The 23,742-nt window shown below is 37.9% G+C and overlaps 1 protein-coding gene across 4 annotated transcripts in view; it reads right to left on the minus strand.

Annotated features, from left to right (window-relative positions):
• onecut2 (one cut homeobox 2) overlaps positions 1–23,742 on the minus strand; it is a 52,478-nt gene that overhangs the window by 9,385 nt on the left and 19,351 nt on the right. Inside the window, exons 2-3 of one of the 4 annotated variants that reach the window (XM_067485220.1) lie at positions 19,616–19,725; positions 14,235–14,374 (exon numbers count right to left, since the gene is read on the minus strand). The exons of 2 other annotated variants lie outside the window; for them this stretch is intronic. In XM_067485220.1, the coding sequence (XP_067341321.1) occupies positions 19,640–19,725 (86 nt within the window). In that variant the 3' untranslated portion in view covers positions 14,235–14,374; positions 19,616–19,639. Of the gene's footprint in view, positions 1–1,585; positions 14,375–19,615; positions 19,726–23,742 lie in introns of those variants that run through there. One more of the 4 variants, XM_067485217.1, reaches the window with a different exon arrangement.

Below are 23,742 nucleotides of genomic sequence, written 5' to 3' on the forward strand. Positions count from 1 at the left end.
GACAATGTCACTAGATTAACAGCTAAAGAATGAACCACTGTTTCCCTGGCAACGGGGGGAGCAAGAGGAGATGGAGGGTGGGATGAAGTGATTAAAAAGAAGAGGATGAAGAGGAGGAGGAGGGGGAGTTTAGAAGTGCTGAGGTGATGGATGCTGGGATGATTACACTGAGAGAAAACAGAGATGACAGAAGAGAGACACAGGGAGAAGAAAAGAACAAAGGGACAAGAAATGTAGAAAGAAAGTCTTCAACGACAGAGAGAGAAAAAAATAGATGAGCTGATGGATAGAATGGGTAAAATAAGGCAGGGCAAATAAGAAGGGGGGAAGCAAAAACACTGAAATGACTGACAAGAAAATATTGGATGAGATGAAACTTTAAATATCTCTGCAGGGAAATTAGTTTGCAGCAGTAAACTGAGGAAAACAAGGCAAAACAGAGGATAAGCAGAGACGTGGCCCCTTGAGAAGTGGCCAGCTGGTAAAAAAATCACCTCTAATCTACTGTAAAACTGTTGCAAATGCAAAGTTAAAGCACTTCGTTGTGCTTAATTTTGGACACATGCAAGTGCAAGTGTTGCAAAAACATACGTTTACTGTAAAAATAAGTAAAGTCTATAAAACATTTTGCATGTAGGTGCTTTAGAGGGGGGGGTCTGCCTGCTGACAGAAGGGCGTATCACCTTGACCAATGGATTTCCAGGCCAACTTCCTAATGAAAAGAAGCCATTGAAGCTGCCATGCTGGCTGTGCTCTTCTATTCGGAAGTGTTCACTGCCAGCTTCTGCTACCTTACAGAGCACTGCTGGTTGGATATGTTTTACAATGAAACATCTATATAAATGATGAGTTAAAGAGTTTAGTAAAGAGGCTCTAAACAGTCTTTTAGACAACCACCTTCTTCCTGTTTGTACTACTGCTCGCCGGCCTAAATATTATCAGATATCAGATATTTTAGCAGGCGAAAAAAAAAACAACATTGTCTGGTAACATTTCATTGATATGTTCAGTATCAACATATTTGCAAATCACCATTTACGTAACATATTGTCATTAGGTTCACAGGAAATGTAATGTTTAGATTGAGTTGAATCCCCAGTACTAAACAAGCAGGTGATTGACAGCTGATTGACACTAACCCCTGATGGTGGACTCATTCAAAAACCTTTAATAGGAACAACCCTGTCCCCTAATCTAAACTACAACCGAAATATTATTTCTTAGTTTAAAATATAATGCTAACTGAGACATACAGTACTGGACCTATCGGGAGAATGTTCACAGACAACTTATTTCTACAAGCCAAACTGACTAATCAACATCCACTAAGTGTCATCACCTAACACTCACAGCGCTTGGTTAAGATTAGAGAAAGACTGTAGTCTGTCTTACTACACCAGCAACTTCCAATAGTAAAATATTGAGGTACTTTGGTTATTTTATTCATATACTTCAAGATTGTCTGAGGGAATAACTTTACTTTCTCTCTCCTCTGTACAAGTGTCCAAAAAAGAAAGCCCATGAACCTGCAATTGTGTTTCTCATCAGCGAATTTGTAGTAAGGAAAAAAAATAACAGAAGGATCTGCTGTACATGGATAAGACCATTGTGATTTCTTTATTGATTTTTTTTTCTTCTTTTGTACATAGAGTGGAACAACATTAATTCTCCAGATATCTCCGTCATGTTTGATCATCATTTTATTCCACACCACAAGTTTTCAGTCACTTCTCTTTTTCTGTTCCAACCAAATGTAAAAAATAAAGATGCATGATTTTATTATTGATTATAGAATGACAACTATGACAGAAAATGATTTAAAAAAAAAAAAAAAAGAAGAGGAAGAGAATAAGGCTGAGCAAACAGAACGGGATGAAATATTAGGTTAAACAAACTTTTGGCAGGAGAGTAAATAAAAAGTAGATTGTAATTTTGTTCAGACATTAACGTCATAAACCTGCCACTTTGACCTTTGACCCCTTCCTCTTGCTAACGTTGGAATCAACTTGTTGATTTAATCTGATTCGGTTTGTACAGTTCCCCCAAGGTTCTGAAAGATTATATTGTTTTATCGTGTCAAATTATCTCTTTGCAAAAGTCGTGTTAGTAAGTTTGTTATAATTATTTGCGAATGTTAATAACATGTGCACACAAGAAAAAATAATCCTCTTATAAAGCTTTAGAGGTTCTGTATTGAGCCATTTCAAATGCTTGTTTATATATGACTGAGATCCCACCAGATATATTATAGCTGTGGCCCTGTTGATGATCTAACTTACATTTACATTTAGATTTAAGGCTACAAACCTTTGATACCATGAGGCTCTTGGAAGAAACTATTGTTTAGAGGGTTTCATCTTTATGTTTTACTGCATTTGTTCAGATGGTGGTTCAGATGTTATTTGGAGTAACGTGGGGATGGAAGACTAGTAATGCTCTGTTGTCCTTTCACTAACACTGCATAAACTTTACATACAAACAAAATACTGAGGGATTTATTTTAGCCTTCGGTCAAAATTGTTTTCTGAAATTCATCAGCTGTGATTTTTCTCTGGAAATTGATCTAGTCTCATCATTTGGTTCGACACTGAAGTAACTTAAAACTAGATAAGAACGTTTTCACGTTCATTTTGTTCATTAGCCCATTCGTTCTCAATTGTTTTGTGCTGTTTGAGGAGGTCTGAGCTGATTTCATCAGCCTATTTTAGCTCTGATGGAAGTAAGCTGCCCTAAATGTTACTTTATGTCCTTCGGTGACAAAAATTATATAATGTTGTGCTCAAAGATGATTAAACCCAAAGAAAAATACAAAGTATTAGCCCATGTTGGTTGGAATCTACCGGACAACTACCCTCTCATTAATCTAAGGTTCGTCGTATTAAAAGAAAGGACTTTTGTATTTGGAAAATTTCAAATCAAGCATATTATTCTGCTATACTAGTAGAAAATGTATGCGGATAAATAAATAGGATAATAAAACTGTCTGTTTGGGATTTTCAGGTTCAGCTACATTTGGTGTTATCATTCCATTCAACTGTGAGTTATTAGTCATTATCAGCCCATATTCTTTGTTCAGGAGGTGGCCTACTACCTCAGCGTTGTTATTCTCGGTGAGCCATGAGGAAAATTGGCAACATCTAGTGGTTGTAGTGAATATGGTTGTAGAGGAGCACGGGTGGCAGTGGATGAGGTCATTTTAAAGGAACACAGTCCTTATAGGGAGGAAGTCGGGGCCAATTGTGGGTTGAGGGGGGCAAAAGCAGCAAACTGGCCTATTTCCATGGTGCTGATAACAACAGATAACAATGGTGGTGCTAACATCCAAAGCAGGTGTCAAGTTGGTCATGCTGGTTACCAAGCAAACACAGTGTCAGTTTAAAATCCAAATTTCGCATTCATCATGTCGCATTTCACCTGTCACCATCAAAAGAATGGCTGGTGCACTAATTAGCGGACACATTTATTAGCTAACTAAAAATTTAAGAAGAAAGGGCATGTTCCTTTATCACCGAGACACCAATGCTTCATCCTCTTGAACTAATTTTAACTAAAGACAGATAATGAGTTTTATATTAGCAGGTCAAAGGTCATATCAATGTGAGCTCCAACACAAAGTTCTAAGGTATCGCACACAGTATGTGAAATGAAATGAGAGGATGACAATAATAAGAATAATAATCACAATGCATTACACAATATACTCATGCACAAAATCTGGGCTATAGCACTGCTGTATGGATAATGTAATGGTAATGCTAACAAACGAGGAAAGGAAGGAGAGTATGGGTTTTAAAAACTGATGCTTGAAATGAAAGGAAACCACGTTGGATAAAACATGATCGATCGATCAACGACAGCTGGTATTATTTTGGGCTGAAACAAGTAAATTCTGGTATCATTCCAAGGTATGTTCTCAATCCCAAAACTATCCACATTAGGGGAGAATGACCCCTTCAAAAAATGCAGAGACCAATGAAATAAAACAAATCCCTCAGTCCTTGGCAGTTTGGACGGAGAGCAAACAGTAATACATCATCAAGAAAGAGCATAGGAGAAGACAAGCATTTTTCGTTTTTGGTTTTAGCACAATTTTTTTGGAACTGTTACAAAACAAATCACAACTTAAAATTGTATAAAGCTTTTTTCCCCACATTTGTTTCATTTTAAAGTTACAGTTACGAAAAAAGAAAGAAAGAAAGAAAGAAGAGCAAGTGAATAATTTATGACATACGCTATTATAACATTGTCCTACCACTAGTGTCTATGAGGTATATCTGCAACAGTTTGGTAAAGAGAGCACGGTCTGCGCACAATGCTCACAAGTGTTTCTCCATGTTTTTTCATCGTTTAAAGCTTTGAGACCATTCAAAGAAAGAGAAGAAATAGGTTGATGAAAGGGAATAAGCTGCTTTTTCCACCAAACTTCATTCACATTTTATACAATTTTAATTAAAATACTTTGTTTGTTTTGATGGTTTTGCAGTACCAGATAAAGATGAAATCTAAAGCCTGAGATCACACAATTATTCATTCAAATGCTGAATGTCAAATAAACAATCTTTGTTTTCTTCGGAAAACATATTTCATGACGTGAAGGAAATGACATTTGGCTGAATTATGTATTGAACTTAGTTTTAATACAGGTTTGAGTTCTTTTTAATCATAAAAATTCAGACAATAATCTCAGAAAAATGTTCTTTTGTTGAGACTATAAAATACTATAGTTATGGAAATAAAGATTACATATCATTTGTGATTGCCATGATCATTCTGGTGTTTTATTGAATTGAAAAATTTTGAGATATTTTGTGATTATAAAAAATACACTCAATTTATGCAAAAATAAGTAAATAGAAATATCAAGAAAACAAATGCGTTAAATTTCTGTAAATTTGGTTTTTCATAGTACAGTAAAGAAATATGGTAACAAAAAAGTGATTTTCTCTTTCGAATTCTCACCCTTTTCTCCAAATACTGACTTTAAAATGTAAATTCGGACATTAAAGTCAATGTGGCCTACATCTCTGTCTGACTTTAAACTTTGTTCAGACTTTTTTTCTTTGAAGTTTGACTTTAAACTTGTATTTTGGAAAGAAAAAATTAAAAATTAAATTTTAAAGTCAAACATTTTTTTCCTTACAGTTCTGACTTTAAAGAATCAAAACCTTAACGTTTAATACATACTTAACCTTATCATGTCAGAATTCAGAGTTTAAAATTAAAATTCTTGGGAAGGATTTGCAAATAAAATACTAAGCTATGAAAAGTCAGTAATATTTATCCTACATCCTTTTGAATAATTTCACGTGTTAATTCTTGCTCATTGGCTGACCACCTTAGACCACCTTGAAACAAACAAAAGTATTTCAAATGCTTTTAAATCAGTTTCTAGAGCTCTACGCTTTGTTTCTTATGTGGAAAACTGTGACAAGATAATTAGATTTGGTCCACATAGAGCTGAAAAACTAGTCTTTCTTGTGGAAAGAGACTGAGCTCGGAGGAGAGAAATAACGAAAAGGGGGCAGAAAAAGAGTCGAACAGAACAAGCCTTTGGTATTTACTCTGGATTTCTTTGCAATGATTGTTTTGCAAAGCACCAGAGAACAGAGAGGAAACTCAGGTGCTTGATCTGAGTGACAGCGGCACTTGGCGCTGAGGTATTTATTTCTCACAGGAATAGAAAGTGTACAGCACAACAGAGAGGTCTAGACTTCGCTTTGGTTCAAGCAAGGCACTCATCCAAGGTCATCTCATACTTTGCAACAAAAGCGCTTTGTTTTTGGAGCAGCCCGGTCTGGAAAAAGTTTGAAAAGTCTGAAATCTGGCTTAAGCCACCACTCGAAGATAAAGATTTGTTCCCAATTATTTGGCATCCTCGTTTGAATTTTAAGCCAAATAACTGTAAGAAGGGATGCGCATGGCACAGTTAGCTGAAAATGTCCAAGTCTAATCCAATACCTACATAATACTCATGTGTATTATGTAGGTAGGTTCTAAAAATGCTGTTTAATTATTTGTATCAAACTGACTACATAGAAAACTATATCCGTCTTTTGACTTTTTATTCATTGAAACATGGGCTTGTCCACGTGCACAATTAATGTGACATCTTCAAAGTCTACGTGGAGCATGAATTGGATTGCGTATTTCTGTCCGAATGCGATCCCAGCCCAAGAGTGTAATGGATGAACCCGACCCAAACCCAACAAATACTTTTTATTTTACATCCGAAACAAAAGACTTCATAGACGATTATGTGTCTACAAGTCCAGGGCAGTTCGAAATCAGGTTATATTATATGGTTGTCATGCTTGACACTGAGCAATGCCTATGTATCAAACCCTAAATGAACCTGATTTCAGAATTTCTGATTTCCATGGGGTTTGGTGTGAGTATCCATCCTGTAACTCCATGCTACAATTTCAGCCAATATACTAATTCAGTGAGCCTTAGTTTTCTCACCAAGTGCGTGTGATCGGTGGCTGTTCCTTGGTCAATTGTAATGTCATCATCTATCTAAGTGATGTGTTATCGGTGTTTTGGGGGGCGTGGTGGGACCCACACATTAGAGCCAACAAAAAATCTTTCTGGTTGACAAATGTCTGACATGTTGCTGAACTTGAATTTAAATAAATAGAATTTAAATACACATTTCCCAAAGTGACAGGGTCACACGTCAAAGCAAATGTCCCTACTATCAATTAAACACTCTACTAGATATATCTATCTATAAGCTATGTAACCTATGTGTTCTTCTACCATCCAACCCGGCTCATTCACTAACACTTGCTTCTTCTGCCTTCACACTTGTTTTTTGAGGGGAAAATTAAAAGGAACGAGAGAGAGAGAGAGAGAGAGAGAAAAGGAAAACATAGAAACGAGGGCAAACTGTGGTATCACCATGAAGAAGAGAAAGCATGGAGCTGAGCGCAGACCGTACTGAAGAGGAAAAAAATCTTTGGTTTCTTTGGTTTCATCAACACGATTAAAAGGACAAATGGAAAGTCAGTGAGGTAGCCTCTCTTGGTTCTCACTATCGACATAGAAAGGGTTTTCTTCTTTTTACAAACACACAAAGTCAGTCTTGGAATCAGCTAGCTCTAAACAACTCCTCGATTTTCCTTCCCAAGGAGCGAACAAGTTGGTGTGCTTGCATTCACGCAGACAAACACTCACTGAAATCTTGATAGCAAATGGGCAACACAGCACCTATTTAACTGTAAAGGTGGCGTGTGTGTGTGTTAACATCACATCCTGTTCAAAATAACCTGCTTAAACTCTTATCCTGACACAGGAAATCTTTGGAAATGTTTCTCTCTGGTATATATTTTTATATATATAGCATAGGGCACAGTTTATACTCTAATACGGAAATAGAAAAAAGGAAAATAAGAATTTTTTTCGCGATAATAATAGGACTATCAACTTCAATCATCATGAAAATATTTATGACAATTTACTGGGTTGTCTAGGGCTGAAGTGTGCACCAGAAACTCAAAGAGCAACTTTGACTATTTTTTGAAGAGAGTTTTGGGATTTGAGCCTCTAACCAATCAGAGAATATCCGTAATTTCTGCTTCTCTGGTGAGTTTTGTAGCTTCTTATTTAAAGTAATTTTACTAACGTAATACCCGAAGGCCTTGGCAAAGCATAGCAGAGCAGAGCAGGGAGAGGCAGGGTAGGTGGAGAAGAGCAGTTTGATTTTATGCTGCCTCTAGTTTGCTTTGGCCAACAAAATGTAATTTATTAACTCATAACGTGTTAAGTTACTCTCTGAAGTTTCTGGTGGGCACCAGAAACCCTTTCCCCCCCTTCGTGTTCCCATGTCTTCTTCTTTAAGCACATGTCTGATATTTTTCAATTTAGTTCAAATGTTTGAGACATGACATGTAACTCAAATCTGTTTGATTCTAAAAAGGAATTAAAAAAAAAAAGATGTTCTGAAAAAACACACTAAGATATTTAACAAACCACAGAGAGTTCACTTTAGATGTAAGGGTCTTCGGTGGGCAGAATGTAATACTTTCATGGATGTATACGGTTCATAAGTTTACAATGTAAGTCCATGAATAAGACTTTAACCAGGGTATAAGCTGCGTGGATGTAAACACACACAGATTATTGGCCTCTCAAGGTTTCCAGTTATCTTTGGTGAATCAGTTTATATCAACGTGTGGCTCTTACGTCACCTGATCAAGTGTCACTAGAACATCAGTCTGAAATTCATTGCTTGTTCAACATTGGTCAGTAGGATGCAAAAAATAAAAGTAAACAAAACATTTAAAATAGCCATAAAAATCACAAGGAGGAAAAGAAAAACAGACGCAGTGCTCATTGTTTGTCTGGCTATTATCTGTTAGAAGGATTGTTTTCATTTCTGGGACGAACAAAAGAAAAAAAAACTAGATTAGCTAAAGAGTGAGAGCAACCATCGACATTCAGAAGTACACAATTCTAATCTGACGTTCCTACATTGTTCTGTCATCAGGTCTAAACATTCATACCACAACATTTCATTTGCTTTTTAAAGTAAAGCTAACTAAGAATAAATTAACAGGCCTGGCTTAAGCACTGCATCTTTGATGCGACTAACATTCTTAAATACACATAAATATTCATCGAAAAAAATTATTTCAAATTAAATAGCAAATTATTAATAAGTAGAAAACTAGTGTGTTCTAAAACACCTCATAAATAAATACAGCATTGAACAGAAAGGAAAAAGAACATACAATGTAAACTTTGGCAAAGCTAATCATCATCAAGGGAAAAGGTCAGAGGAAGATTTGGCAACAAAATTTTGTTCGTTTAAATTAATTCACATTTTAAACAAGAGCATAAATTAAATTAAAAAATCACGTATTGCAAAAACCTAGGAGGGAATATAGTAGTAGTAGTGGTCACATACGTATTGGCAAATAATTCTTAAGTACTTAAAAACAAACAAGCAATGAAAACCTCTTTGGGATAGTTTTTGGTTTCATACCCCTTTTTCTTTGTTTTTGTTTTTTTCAGACTTAGTCTGTGTTACATCCAGACAGAACTGCAAGTGGGAATGGAAAATGGCCGCCACCCCCTGAACCAAAACCCACACCCCAATCTACCGGGCGCGGTGAGCAGGATGGGTGATTCAGGTGGGTGGAGGTTGTCTTTGGACTAGAAGCTTTACATACAGAAAGATAAAAAGAGAGAAAACTAAGGATAAAGCTATTTGACCGATATTTTAGCAGTTTCTCTCAGCAGGTGTTGACTCTGCGTTTTTTGGTTTTATTTATTGGTGTTGTAAATATGGAACAGCAGAACAGTCTCCTTCCCCCAGAGAACAAAATAACGTGGGCTTGTTAAGCTCTTAATACTTGCCAAGTCCACTCATGAGTCTATGTCAGACCTCCCTCCAGCTTGGGTGTAAAGAACTGTGGTGTAAGCATGTTCTCCACTTTTTCACCTAAAGAACCAGTGCTTTTTTTTTCTGTTGGTGAAAACTCAGTTCAGCCTGTACCGTTTTAGCTTTGAAACTGCAGTTTGGTTGACATTAATAAGTCAAAAAGTAGGACGTATGTCAAGAAGTCTGTTTGATGCCCTGTTGAAATGTTCAGAATAGGCCTTATTTTCCAGTTAGTTCATTTTTCAATTTAGTCATTTGTAGATCCAAATGAAAAAAAGCCAATTTGGTTGGGCTGCTTTCTGCTTGGTTTAGGGTGAAAGGTGGAGTGAAAAAAGCTGTGAAAGGTTTAGTGTAAAAGAAATGTATTAATCGAGATCCACGGATGTTACGGAGAACAGAATAGGTGTCAGTGTGCTGTTTGTACAGCAGAAAATCTTTGGTATGTACTGTACATTTCACACAGCGTTACATTGTCACTCTCTCCGCAGCAGGAAGCTTTCCAGACAACAGCAAAATATTAACATAAAAAGGAGGCCGGTTTGAATCACCACACTGGGTTGAAGCTAAAATAAAAGATGGACGCGGACTAACAGTCAACGACTATTTGACGTTTTAGCTGTCGGCTTGATTGTGAAGCAGAGAAACAAATACAGACCCGTCTCTTTACTGCTGTCTGGCAGCTTTGTTACGACTGCTGGAGATTGTTTGGAGGTAGACTTTGTACTGTGAGCAGGTCATGATTTGCAATTAAAAAAAAAAATAAAAAGGGCAAAAGAAGCTCGTGGAAAGGTGTGGTCACAGTCAGATTGGTGGCTATGAAGAAATGCGTGTGTTAGGGCCAAGCTGGAGGGAAAACCGATGGAAATACTGGGGTTTGACTGTTATTTACAACTGTGGAGGGACAGTAAGCTGAAGGGTAATGTCACTTAGAGGATGAAAGAAACTAGCTACTAGCTTGCGAGTTAAGGGACGAGAACACTTTATATCTATAAGAAATGTTGAACTGTTCTTCCTGGGGGGAGGAAAACTGTTACTGAAGTTAACGGTGAATCTTTGGTTCGTTAGCTGATGAGGTTTCTGTTGTTCTTTTAACCATTTTTTTACTTTGAAAAACTGCATAGGCACACGTTAAAGACACTCTTCAACTGTGAGAGACACATTAATGTTCTGCCTTTTTCGGCGGTCGGAGGGAAGAATTTGCTTGACGGTGTCCTCCACCTGTTGCTTCTCTCCTTTTCCGTGTTGTTTAACCCATTTCAGTCCCCAACTTGCTTTCCCCCCTTTAAAGACGGCCTGACGCGGCATCAGAAAGAACAAAGCTACTTCTTCACTCCCGTGATGTACTCCATCTGTCTATCTGTCCTCCCTCCTCTTCCTCCTCCTCGTTGTCATCCTCCGTCCTCAACATTGTCGCCACCACTCTTTTTTTGTTGTTTTTTTGTTGTTTTTGTTCTTTTTTTTTTTGGTAATAATCTTCCATCTTCAGTTAGTTTTTTCTGTTTGTTGGAACAGTTAGGTGCAGAAAAAAGGTTTTCTTTGGTTTCGATTTGTCAATAAATATAAAAAGTCTCAAGTGTCCATTTTTTATTTTAAATCGTTCGTAAAGCCTTTGGCTTGCCTCTAACCAGGCCGAGACTCAGCCCGGGATTTGTTAAAGAGCAGGGGCTGCTGACTGACGCCTTTCCTTTGGTTTTGGTTTGCTTCTTTTTTTTTTTTCTTTTTTTTTTGGTTTGATAGCTTTGGTGAGCGATGTATGTTCCGGTTTGTGTGGTGGAGGCTGTTAAACCGGAGTAGAAGGTGGTGTTAGTATTTACAGTAAAGGCTGTACAGTGTGATGGTTTCAAACTAAAATCAATAGGTTAAGATGGATCTGGTTCAGAGCCATGCTTGGTAGAGTTTACACAGACATAAAGACAGTGTTGAGAGACAGAAATCTTGTCTCTGAATCTCTGTCCCCCTGTCTGTTTGCTGCCCATCCTCTTTCCCAAGCATTCAAACTCCCCTACGATGCAGAAAAATTCCATCTTGAGCTTCAAATCAAGTTTTGTCCTCAAATTCAGTTTTTCTCTCGAAAACCTATTTGTGGTACATTGGTTTTCACAGCTGATGAATTGGGCCAAACGTTTCACTTTAATAATGTAAATGTGACTGAAAACAGAAATTAGTTGTTTGCAGCGACCTGTCCTTTTGTTTCCCAGGCCACAGAACTGGAAGTGACGAGCCTGCCAGACATCGTCTTTAGATTGTCCTCTTTAATTATTACAAAGGCCCTGATCCGCCTGGACAGTTCGTCCTCCACAGGTTCAGATGGTTTGCTGGTTCTGTTGTTGTGTCTTGTCAGTTAATGTGGTTGGAATTTATGGTTTGTGTATTGGCGTTTCTCTAACGGCAGCTGCACGTCTCCAAAAAGCATCTTAGTTCTACACCTGGATTTACACCAAAAGGTCAAACCTGAGCCAGTATTAAGAAAGAACCTCTTCACGAGTAATAAGCCAACACAGTCAAAATGTTTGTGAAAGAAGCACGAAACCTGGACATGGACAATGCATTTTAGACAACATGTCTAAGGGATACTGAGTTTTTAAGTATCGAAGTATCTTTCGCTTTGTATGTTTCGTGCTCAAATCACAGCATTTTGGCAGAAGCAGCTCAAGAAACAAGTATGTGTGCTACAGTGTTTTGTGGCTTCTGCTGATTTATTGAAAGCCCAAAAGCTCTTCAAGCCCAGCACTCTTAATTAAAAAGAGGTTATGTGTAAGTGGGAATAAGAAGCAAAACAAACACTTTCGATGTTGGGGAGAAGGCAGAGATAAAGCCTTTTGTTTTTTGTAAATCCAGGCCGCATTAGTTGTTTTGCCTCTAAACGAGTTGCCTTCTTCTTTGTAAAAAAATATGCATTAAATAAGCATCGCAAATTATGCCTTCATGTATCAAATCTTGCTTTAGTACCGGAGGTTTGGCTGAAATTGATCATGAGCAGTGCAGGTTTATTTAGCAGGGAAACTAGTGTCTGTTCTGAGGAAAAGGTTGTGCTGAGGCTAATATGCTAAGTGGAGAGCGCACACTTGATGGATGAGTTACTACGATAACACAAATGATGAGCGGATGAAGCCAGGGTAAACTGGAGCTTAGCTTCGGTCTGACTGACAGTGTGTGGATCAGGGTGGGGAGCACACGAAAATGTCAGGGAAATGACTCTTTAAAGTTCCGCGTGCTTTGTTGTAAAGCAAGCGTGTTTGCTTGTCAGTGACAGTGTGTGTGTGTGTGTGTGTGTGTGTCTTTTGCGTGTTCCTATATTACAACGTGTAATGACAGATGCCGAATGGATTTCAGCCACGGTTTAGAAAAAAATGGCATCCTGAGTTTTCTAAGATGTGAAGACCACTCGGCTCGGCGGAGAGTACCAGTTCTATTGCAAAGAAAATGTGCTTCAAGATTGTGCTCATATATGTTTTCTATAGTCATATATACAGTCAAACACTCCACGGAACATTACAGTATGCAGAGGAAGCTTGTAATTCTACTTGTCGGCTCAAATTATGAGGAAAGTTGCATGTGCCTTGATGGATATTTGTGTGTATCAGTGTGTGTATGTGTGTGTTTGTGCTTGCATATTTTAGTATTTCCTAACTTTACAAGCTCACTGCCCACTTTAAAGAGTCAAACACTTCATGTTACCATTTGCATTGGTAAAATTAAAGTGTTTTATCCAACAACTGACAGAAATCGCATTGGTTTATGGATGGAACTTGATTTACCAGCCCACCAGTTGAATCACTGATATTGTATATATTTGCCAAAGGTTAACATCAGATACGTATTTCCTCTTTTAAATGTCTTTGTACTGTTTGGAATTTTTCTGACCCAGCTGTTATTAATTAGCAGGTAGACGTTAAACATTTGACAAATAAATCTTGACACAGGGTCGACTGGTTTCTCTGGTGAGGCCACATTAAAGTTAATTCCCTAATTTCAAGGTCAAGAAGATCATCTCCTTTATGTAATGCAATTTCTCTTTCCCAGAATTTGCCATCTTGTCTGTGTTTGAAAAAAATAAAAAATAAAACTAGTGAATCTACAGCCCACCATATGCCCTAGGCTCTACCTAACCCACAATTAATGCACAATGGTCCTCTTTACATTTGGGGTTCGGTCTACCACAAACTTCTGCAGTTTAGTTTTATCCCAGAGCTTCTAGCACATTCTGCAGTCATAAAGCTTTCGTTAGTTTCTTGTTTGGTGGGTTTGGTTTGGTATATAAGTTATATATTGCATAATAGAAAACATATATTGTCTTCCAGTCTTTGGTATTTGGGCTATTGTGTAAGCTTATCTTCTACAGGAGACATCAGCAGTGAAAGTCTATGATTCAAAAGCTTTTTTCCCAGTGAGGTGTAAATGGTTTTTAGGTGAGTTTACCCTAATGCTTCTTCATGGATTTATGATGAATTTGAAAAAGGCGGTTTGGCTACGAATGAGTCATTGCAGTGAGCAGCCCCTCTCTTAATTTGTCACCGTTGACAAAAGAGAAACAGACAAAAAAAAAAATCTGTAAAAAGTTTGGTTTTTCTCCTCGCTTCAACTGGACGAAACCTCGACCCCCACCCTCAACCCCTCAATCCCTCCTCTTATGTTCATCGCCCATGCCCCACCCTGCCCTGTCCCATCCCTCCCCCTTAGCCCTCGTCGCTATCTATTATCACGCTTTGGTACAAGTGCTGGACGCCGAAGATTGGGCACCGGGGCTGCCTCCATCATCTGTCCATTTGTCCAGGCTTCGGCGCCGGGCGTTCATGAAGAAATTGCTGACGGTGGTGAGTTCGAGGCCCAGCTGTTGCGAAATGGTGAGCTGCATCTCCTTGGAAGGCCGCTTATTCTCCTTGAAGATGGCCAGCAGGGTGCGCCGCTGCAGGTCAGTAAAGACCAGCCGCGACTTCTTTGGTGTGTTGTTGCGCTCCTTCGCCGTGTCCTGCTCCTTCCGTTTGCAAGCTGGAAGGAGGGAAGGAGGAATGTTGGGGGAGAGAGAACAATAAGGAAAACAAAAGAATAGGACAGGAAGTGATGAGGAGGTGGGAAAGAAGAGAAAAGTCAAGAAAAAAGTGTTAGTGTTTGTATTTTTTGAACAATAGTTATCAATTTAGCAGTACCCAGTCACTCTTGTCTAGCCAGGGCGTAAATTTAGTAAAGCTGTGTTTCCGCCATATAGTTCTTGGAAGAAGGCCGAAGCCGCTGGAAGATCAAACAGAGTTACTGTCCCTTATTGCTCAATTACTTTTTTCTAACACTCCTGACACTTAGTGTAACTTAGTCAAACAAAAGGTTCCTGACCCTGTGGTAAAGTCCCTTTGGTGGAAATTGTTTTTTTTGTGTGTGTTTTTTCTTTGGGGGGGGTGGTTAAAACTATGGGATCTAATTTAGACAATTTTCACTTTTCCAGTAAAAACACAGGTAGAGGGAATTCTTCAAAAAGGTTTCTGGTCCCGGATCACTTGCAACAGTTATGTTAAATCAGTAATTCCTTATGTAATGTAATGGAAGTGCGGCAGACTTCGACTTTTTCACTGACTCTAACATCTTTAAATAGTGCCTAACCCTAAACTAACTGCTGTGCTTGCACATTTAAAATCCCTCCTATTTGAGTGTTTAGAGCCAACATCGCGTGTGAAACTGGCAGCATTTTGGTTCCACTGTAAAAAACGGCAACTGCCATTTTGTCATAAGGTGCAATAACGAGAGACGTTGGCCTCTGTACGTGGTGGCACTATATCAAACGGTTCACTTATCTGGCTGTTGAAGTTGAAGATCTTGTTATTTTCAGTTAATCTTCTCGAGCTTCACTTGTCTTGTTAATAGACATTCATATTCCTGATATCTGTTTATTCACTGTCTGTTGAGTTTTGATTGAGTATTACTATACATATAGTTATACATACGTGAACTTATTGTCTTTCTTTTCTGAAAGGAAAAGCTTCATTGGACAAACCTAACTAATTCCATAAAAATTGTGCCATTGTGATGCCATTAATGTTTTTTACTGCCTCAGTGTACTTTAATTATTAATTTTTTTTAATCCTTTCGGCTTATCCCGTGAATTCAGGGTCACCACAGTGGATCATTGTCGGCATGTTGATTTGGCACAATTTTTATGCCGGATGCTCTTCCTGACGCAACCCTCCCTCCCCAATTTCTACCGGGCTTGGACAAGCACTGCCCTGCTGGGGATGAGAATGGGCTGTTAGGGGTTCAGTATCTTGCCCAGAGACACTTCGACACATAGCCAGGGCCGTGGGTTGAACCACTGACCCTGTGGCCTTTACCAACTGAGCTACAGCCGCCCCTCCTCAGTGTACTTCAATAAACTTTGTAATTTAATTTAAATATTCATGATAAAGTTGTAATGAACAATCCTACAATCGCGTAATCAAAAATATGCAAACTGACCCTTTAAAGCAAATGTAAAAATACAGTAAATGCTAATTTAAATGGAGGCTAAATTACACCTCTCTATTTAGGCCTATTTAATTGTACAATACACTGCCAGAATTGGAAGATGTAAAATTTGATTTGATTTTATTGATCAAATAAACATTACAAAAATAAATTAAAAAACAAACAAAACAATGATAATAATGTGCCTGCTGTTCTATCTCTGTCAGTCAGTGAGGAGGAGGAGGAGGTATCACGTTTGATTTGATTACCTCCCTGAATTAAGTATGCACGATTCAGAGCTCAGCTGATCAATACAAATCAGGTTGAGGACTCAATTCAGTAACGAAACTATTATGTAAGGGGAAACGATCCTCACTGTAAACACACACACACACACACACACACACACACACACACACACACACACACACACACACACACACACACACACACACACACATATAAACACACACATGCCTGAAGAGCGAACTGCTTTCCTATTGTTTCTACCTCTTACAGCCTCTAGTGACACATGATGATAGATGCCAGTGAAAATATTGTGTCCCATTCTCTTGTCTCATGGTCATGTAGTTTTAAAGAATCCATATTTTAAAAACGGGGTGTTAACAGGTAATGAAATATTCAATTAAATTCTACATCTTATAAATCATAGACATGTTTCCACACAGTTTGTTATGCTTAGAAACATGGCAGTCTTCACTAAAATTTTAAATAATTTCAGTGTGAACCTGCCAAAAACACAACCTACAACGTCACAGTTTCACTTTAGTGCTTTATTAGAAAAATTCACTTCTGAAATCTGATGTACTTTTATGTTACATAAAAGCACAGAAAGAAATTAATGAATTAAATAGATTCCCCTCTATTTTTTATATTTATCATCTTATACTGTTATTGAAGAGAACAATGATCAAATTAAGAAATTCCCAGGAGTCAAACTACTGTAATACTACTGGTCATTGACAGGTGGCACTATTGATCTCTCAATGTGGTTCACAAACACTGTGTGTGTGTGTGTGTGTGTGTGTGTGAGAGAGAGAGAGAGTGTGTGTGTTTGAATATGATTAAAAGAAAAATACATGAGAAAATTGTTTAAAATGAATCAAAACTAGACAAAGGCATCAGAATCCGCCTTATCTTTGAAACCAATATAAAAATCTATTTAATTCACATTTTTCAGCACGCGACACCAGTTATTATTTTAAACCTGTGCTCAATCAACCATTGTTATAATTTGTTAATATTCTTGTAATGTCTAAACATTGTTGTTTTACTATTATTAATATTTTTCATTACTGTAAAGGTTGCTGTTCAGCTTATATTTATTAGTAGTAATATTATACTCAGGTGACATGAGCTCAGGAATGTGTGCTTGTTTATTCAAAGTCTAAACTAGACACAAATCTTGGACTTTGGACCTGACTATTTACTGAATGGTCTTATGATAAAACAACTGACTGTGAGCTACCAAACTGATGTATGGGCTAATAAGTAAATTCTAATGTAATAGGCTGTTAGTCACAGCCTTTCCATTCTGCTCTCTGTAAAAGTGTTAACACTTTATTTATACAAGGAAAGAGGTGAAAGCAACAAAGTGAAATAGTGAAGAACAGCTTCATAATGATAATGTGTTCTAGTCAAATACCTTTGCTTGATTCCAGGTATGAAATAACATGTTTGTACTATGCATCAATCTTGTTTTCCAAATATAACAATATTGTATTCTACTCCCAGGGCCATGTAGAGGCCCAGTCAGCCAGTCCGAAAACAATCCATCTACTTGGCTTTTACAAAAATATTTAAGGTCCAGTGACCAATGTGCTGCTTTAGTTTTGGGCTTTTGAGTAAAATAATTCAATTACACGTTCAAAATAATACTAAAGTGAAAGCAAAAAAAGAAATCAAAAATAGAATTTAAAAAGAAAATCAGAGAAAATATATAATATTTCAATTCAATTTTCCCCATATTATCCTATTTTGTTTAGACACTGTTCCTATATTGCTGCTTACGTTTGGATGTGATTTGTAATAAACAACAAGTTTTGTAAAATTACAGAACACTGTCTGATTTTAGAATCACCAGCTTTGGAATACAGCAATATTAATTTTTAGAAGTGTAACTGCTGGCTTCATGAACAATATGTGCTTAGTGTCTTTTTGTCATTAGTGTTCAGACACTGCTAAATGTTCTATTATCACTTTATTTGGATATTATTTATTAAAGATAATTTGTTTAATACACCGATCAACAAAAGACTATTTTAATCAAATGCTACAATAGCTGAATAAAATATTGTAACTCAATAAAATAGTATTTCTAATGTTGTGAACAGATCCACCCCTCCACCCATAACCCTCCTCTCTCCTGCTTTCTGCTTACTGTAGCCCAGCGAAACGCAACTCAGCATCATTTCACCCCAGACAATTTTTTTAAGTGCAGACACATCTACGTGTAAAAAGGGAGCAATCAAAATCGCCCGCCCACACAAACACACAGAGTCTGCTGTCAATAGAGAACGAGCACGCTCGAGTGATTCAATCAGACTTTTTTTCCCCCCTCTGGTTGAAGTTACAGTGAGCGCCAAATATGCAATTATATTATTTAGAGGGGCTTACTGGTTTGAGGAGGGGTTAGAGCGAAAAGGGGGTGACACTTGGAGTGGGGGAGGGATGGGTATTCTTTAAAGGTAAGGGCGGATCAATGGGATCAATAAGCCAGGGTTTCTCTGTCTTTCATCAGCTCTTTCAGTCGCTTTCCAAGACAGTCAGTCTGTTGCTAAATGTGTCTCGAACAGCAAATGACATCAGCAGAAAAAATGTGCCTTTCTTTTTGTTTTTTTTTTTGTCTTTGCGCGATTCATGCGATATGTTTCTTTTTTCGCCTTTTATGATGCACATTAGATCACCAGGATCTTAATACTAAAAGTTCTCTTTCATAAATAAAATGATCTATGTAATTATTATGATCCTTAAGTCTTTTTTCCTCCTTGGTAAATAAACTAAAAGTTGCCCATGCCACTGAGTAAGAAAAAGTAGAACTGCAGTTAAATCTCTGGTCGGATTCGTTATGTATTTTTTACTTATCGCCCCAGTCAGTTTCTGAATCAAATGCTAATTTTATATGTTTTATACAAAATTTCAGACAGTTTTCAAACGACACCCAGTAGCTTTAGAATCAGATAATACAGTAAATAACCAATTAGGAAATATGGATATTTGTGAAGCCTATGACCCTTCTCAAATTATTTCCCTCACACAGTTGCCAGGTTTTGTAGCACTATGCCAATACTGAGACCAAAAACCTTTGCATGTGGCCCATTTCTGGCAACTCATTCATTTAGCCCAAGATCTGGCTCAGAAGTCATGGGGGTGGATGTGCTTGATTTTTTTTAAAGAAATACTTTTACACATTCAGTTCCTTTTAAAAAATATGGGCTAATACAACAAGGTCCTGAAGTACAAAGAAAGCCCTACTGCAGTGAGCAACAAACACAGCAGGTCAGGAAAGGAAAAAAAAAAAACATCAGCAACATCAGCTGATGACAGAATCGGTGTGAGAGCTGTGAAGAAAAAGCCCCAAACAACAGACAGTGACATCAACAACCTCCACAGAGGAGGTGGGAAAATATTACAAGTGTAAAAAATAAAAAAATAAAAAAAAGATTGATGAGATAACTCATAATGGAAACAGCAGCAGAGCAAATTCAGATGTGTACAGAAACATTTTACGAAGAAATGCAGTGAGAGGTTTCACGTATGAAGACAATGGTCCAAACTCACCATCAATTCAACAAAGTCGACCTTTCATCTCGTATTGTTTTCTGATCTTAAACCCAAATCTTTTCTTCTGTGGGCTGAACTGGAACTTCCAGAGGAAACTGTAAACCTCCCTATAATTAAAAATGACATGTACATTTCTGTACAGACTAAACAAATAAGATACATGATTTCCTTTAATAAATTGTGGTGCTGGTAACACACAGACATGGGATCATTACTAACTGTTAATATAATCTGCTTCAACAATGTTTATCATGTTTACAGGCTTTTTAGAGACATTGTATGTAACTGTCTAATACTGATGTACTATAAAAACCAGATACTGGATGGAAACTTCCTTACTACTCCCCTCCCATTCATTCTTATGAAAGCTGATTATTGGCACATAGTTAGGCGAAAAAAGGCCTCATTCTTCCTTATTCCAGTCTTTAAAATTGCCCAGATGATAAATTAAAACCTTTCAAACTATACTGAGTTTTATTGCTCATAAAACAATTATTCTTAATTTTATAGCTGCTCCTTTTGAATATTTCTGTATTAGAAAATTAGCTACAAATAACTTGTTACATGCTGAATACAGCAAATCTATCAGTGAGCCCACGTGTTGTGTTAATTGCCTCAGTGGACGTATAAATGCCGTTCATATGCAACTTTGCTAAATTCGCAGCAACTTTATGCCAGGGGCATAAACTGAAGCTACAGTTAGTCACAGTAGCTGTTTTATACTTTGTACAGCCACTGCTGTCACAAATGTTTGCACAAGTACGAACTTTTGACTGTCAAATAAAGCTACATTTGAGAAGAAAAGGACATTTATACACAGTATAAAATCTGTATGTGAAACCACCTTTATCAACATCATGTATAATAAGACTCCACGTCGAAAACAGTTTTAAAAGCTGTCTTTTTATCAACAGTAGCTTGTGTGGTGTTGACCTGTTTTGAGTGAAGTATAGCTACACTGTTGAAACAAGACTAACTACTGAACAATATGCTTCAATCCACGTGGCTCTGCCCAGGTTTTCCTCGTCCTGCTTTGCTACACTCAGCCAAGCTCTGCTCAATCCAGGTACACATTATAAAACTACCATAAATAAGTAAATACTCTAAACAAAGAGTAATCAAACAGAACGAACTGGACTTTGCTCATCAGTAGGGTGAGCATTGCTCTCTGCACTGCTACCGATGTTGTTTAACGAGTCTACGGTAGGTCCCAGCACCTCTCCACACTGAGATGTGAACTGCAATACTCTAACATAAGAAGAACAGGGAAACAGCAAGGTTGACCTTTCCACAAATTTGAATTTACTTTAGTCAAGTTCCTTAAAATAAAAGCTTACTAAATTAGGATCCTTGTCCAGTATGGCTGATAAATGCCAATCAAAAAAAGGGCATTCACAGGTGCAATTACTATTTTGACAAATGAATCCCAGGTCTCCCTTCATTAGATGACAGTTCATTGTGGCCATGGACAGCCACTCTCTCAAAATACTTATTCATATTCATATAAGCAAGTTTTTTGCATTCAAATTTATGTCAAGCATTTTATTTAACATGCAACAGTCTGTTTATTTAAGGTAAAAGTTTAAAGAGAGGAAATGCATGAGCCAGCAAGCTTTGGTTTCCTTTTTCAGACAGAGGAGAAAGTGGAGCTCAGTGGGGTCACGACAGAGCGTCTTCATCCTTCGTACACGGATAGATCACAGCTTGCCATGCAGCTTTACGGTCACAGCTCAAGTGTCCACAGGACCACACTCTGACACAGGGCTGCTAAATCCACTTCTCACTTCACGTCCATTCCCAAGAAACTACAGGTCCAGGTGAAGTGTTTTCAGTGTTTGTCCTGTAAACAATCCTAACAGTATCTCCTCTCCTATCCACTCTCTCAGCATCCCGTTAGTCTGTAATTCCTGTTCTTTAAAGAACATACGTTGTTTGATCATCCTGATCTTGTGGGAAATAGTGATCGTTAAAAGCTACTAAACGAGAAATATTGAATAGGTAATATTACCATCCATCCAGTGGCAGACTTAGAAAATGTTATATGTATGGTAATATCTGGTGGTTAATGGCTTTATGACAGGCTTCATCTTTTATTAAGAGAAATATATCCCTAATTTATTTTATTACTGATATACAAAATTAAATAGACAATAACATATACTCGTTATTCTAATTGATGTGGCATTCTCTAAAAGTTAGATAAGTGAGGTTGTAACCCATTGGTCACTGGTTCTGGCTGAAATCTGTGTGGGACGAGTGATAAAATGGCACTTGTCCCCTCGCTGATCAACACTACTGTGTTGCTCTTGAGCAAGGCTCTGCTGGAGCTGCTCAGAGGCCACAGGTCAGACTGTGGTTGCTCTGTGCACTTCTGTTTCTGAAGAAGAGACAAGGTGTGTCCGAAACAGAAACTTACAATGGAACATATATGAGTAGAGAATAAAAACCAGGAGGACCAGCTGGAATTTAGCAGCTACAGTGCACTGTATTTGAACAATAACTGTTATAGGAAGTGAAAACATTGGGGGGGGGAAGCTGCCTCCCTTTGCCACTTTGTATATATGCCCCTGTTTAAGTAAATGGAGTACACCACACAAGTAAGTTGGTCTAATTTGGAGTCAAAAGCTCAAACAACAGAAACGTGTTGCCCTGGATATTGACAGGTTTACAATAATCAGGATACAATATATAATATAATATAATAGCATGCATGTACATTATTTGAATGATGTCCAATAATGTAAAATGATTGTCTAGAGGTCTGCATTATGTAGCATGCAGCTCATTCATTTGCAACATTGCTTTTACAGCACCGATGTGTACGCCCAGCAAAGTTAATACAGGTCCTGCAGGTAGTAAGAGAGGTTGAGTTCATAAATGTCTTGCATTGGCAACTTTTTTATTTTTGCTCGATTATGGAGATGTGGTAAACATGAGTGCCTCAACCAAATGTCTCCAGTGTCTGAATACAGTCTATCACAATGCCTTGAGGTTTATTGCGGGTTGTAATCACCACATACTCACTGGCTGATGCAGATTTATAAGGCTCTGCTTGGCTTGGTCCCGTTATATTTTCGCTCTCGTCTACAACGAAACAAAAGCCATTATGGTTTTTTTGGAGTGTGATTTATCAACTCAATATTCCTCGTGTTCGGACTGAAATGGGGAAGCGGGCATTCAGTTTTACCACCCCCTCTGCTTGGAATCCTCTCCAAACAGTGCTGAAGATAACAGAACTCATTTTAGTTGAAGCCTTCATTTCTTTCCTAATCACCAAACAAATTGCTACGTTGTCCTCATCATACTGCATTTTCTAATGCTAAACTGTATGTCACACCTAAACTATTGGTTTATTTAAAATTGTATTAATTTATTATGAGGTGTGCTGCTGACCTCTTGGTCCGGTCGACCTTGTCATTGAAATCTCGATCTCAAAGGGTCTTATCTGGTAAAATAAAGTTTAAACAAAAAACAAGTGTTATAAAAGTGCGGACCATTTAACACGGCGTTTTCCTTTTTGGGATATTTACCATTTTCCACTTTTGACCATTTTCTCTTTGTCTGTGTCAGTGCTGTACAGGCACAGACTGAGATAAAGGAGGGAGACTGGGATGAAGAGGTATAGATCCAGAGTAACGACAGAGCGACACAGCGAGAGATTTTTAAAAAACAGAGAGTTTGGGGATCGATATGGCTGAATAAAAAGCCACAGATGTCTGTCAGGCCTCGCAGACCTAGACAGACAGGCTTCACTCCGTAAGAAAAAAGATTAAAAGCACAGTTGCCATCAGCTGGAGTTCCACAGTGAGTTCCAGCTATCTCTTTATTAACCGTGTCTAATGTGTCCAACTTTCTTTGTGTGCAACTGGTATCTTTTTTTCCCTCAGGTCCTTTATCTCCATTTCCTTCATCATCGTCTTCTCCTTCTTCCTTTGGCTCGCTGTTCCATCATATTTTCTTCCCTTTTCTTCTGTCAGTTGCCATCCATCTTTAGTCTCATCTTCTTTCTGCTCTTCCTTTTGTCTCCATTAGCCCTTTAATGCTCTCCTCCATTGTCTTTTCTTTCCTCTTATTCTCCTCCAAACTGTATGTTCACTTCCTTCCTGTCTCCTTTCCTCTGCCTC

Source organism: Channa argus, chromosome 18 (genome assembly GCF_033026475.1).
Source record: "Channa argus isolate prfri chromosome 18, Channa argus male v1.0, whole genome shotgun sequence".
NCBI classification, from domain to species: domain Eukaryota; kingdom Metazoa; phylum Chordata; class Actinopteri; order Anabantiformes; family Channidae; genus Channa; species Channa argus.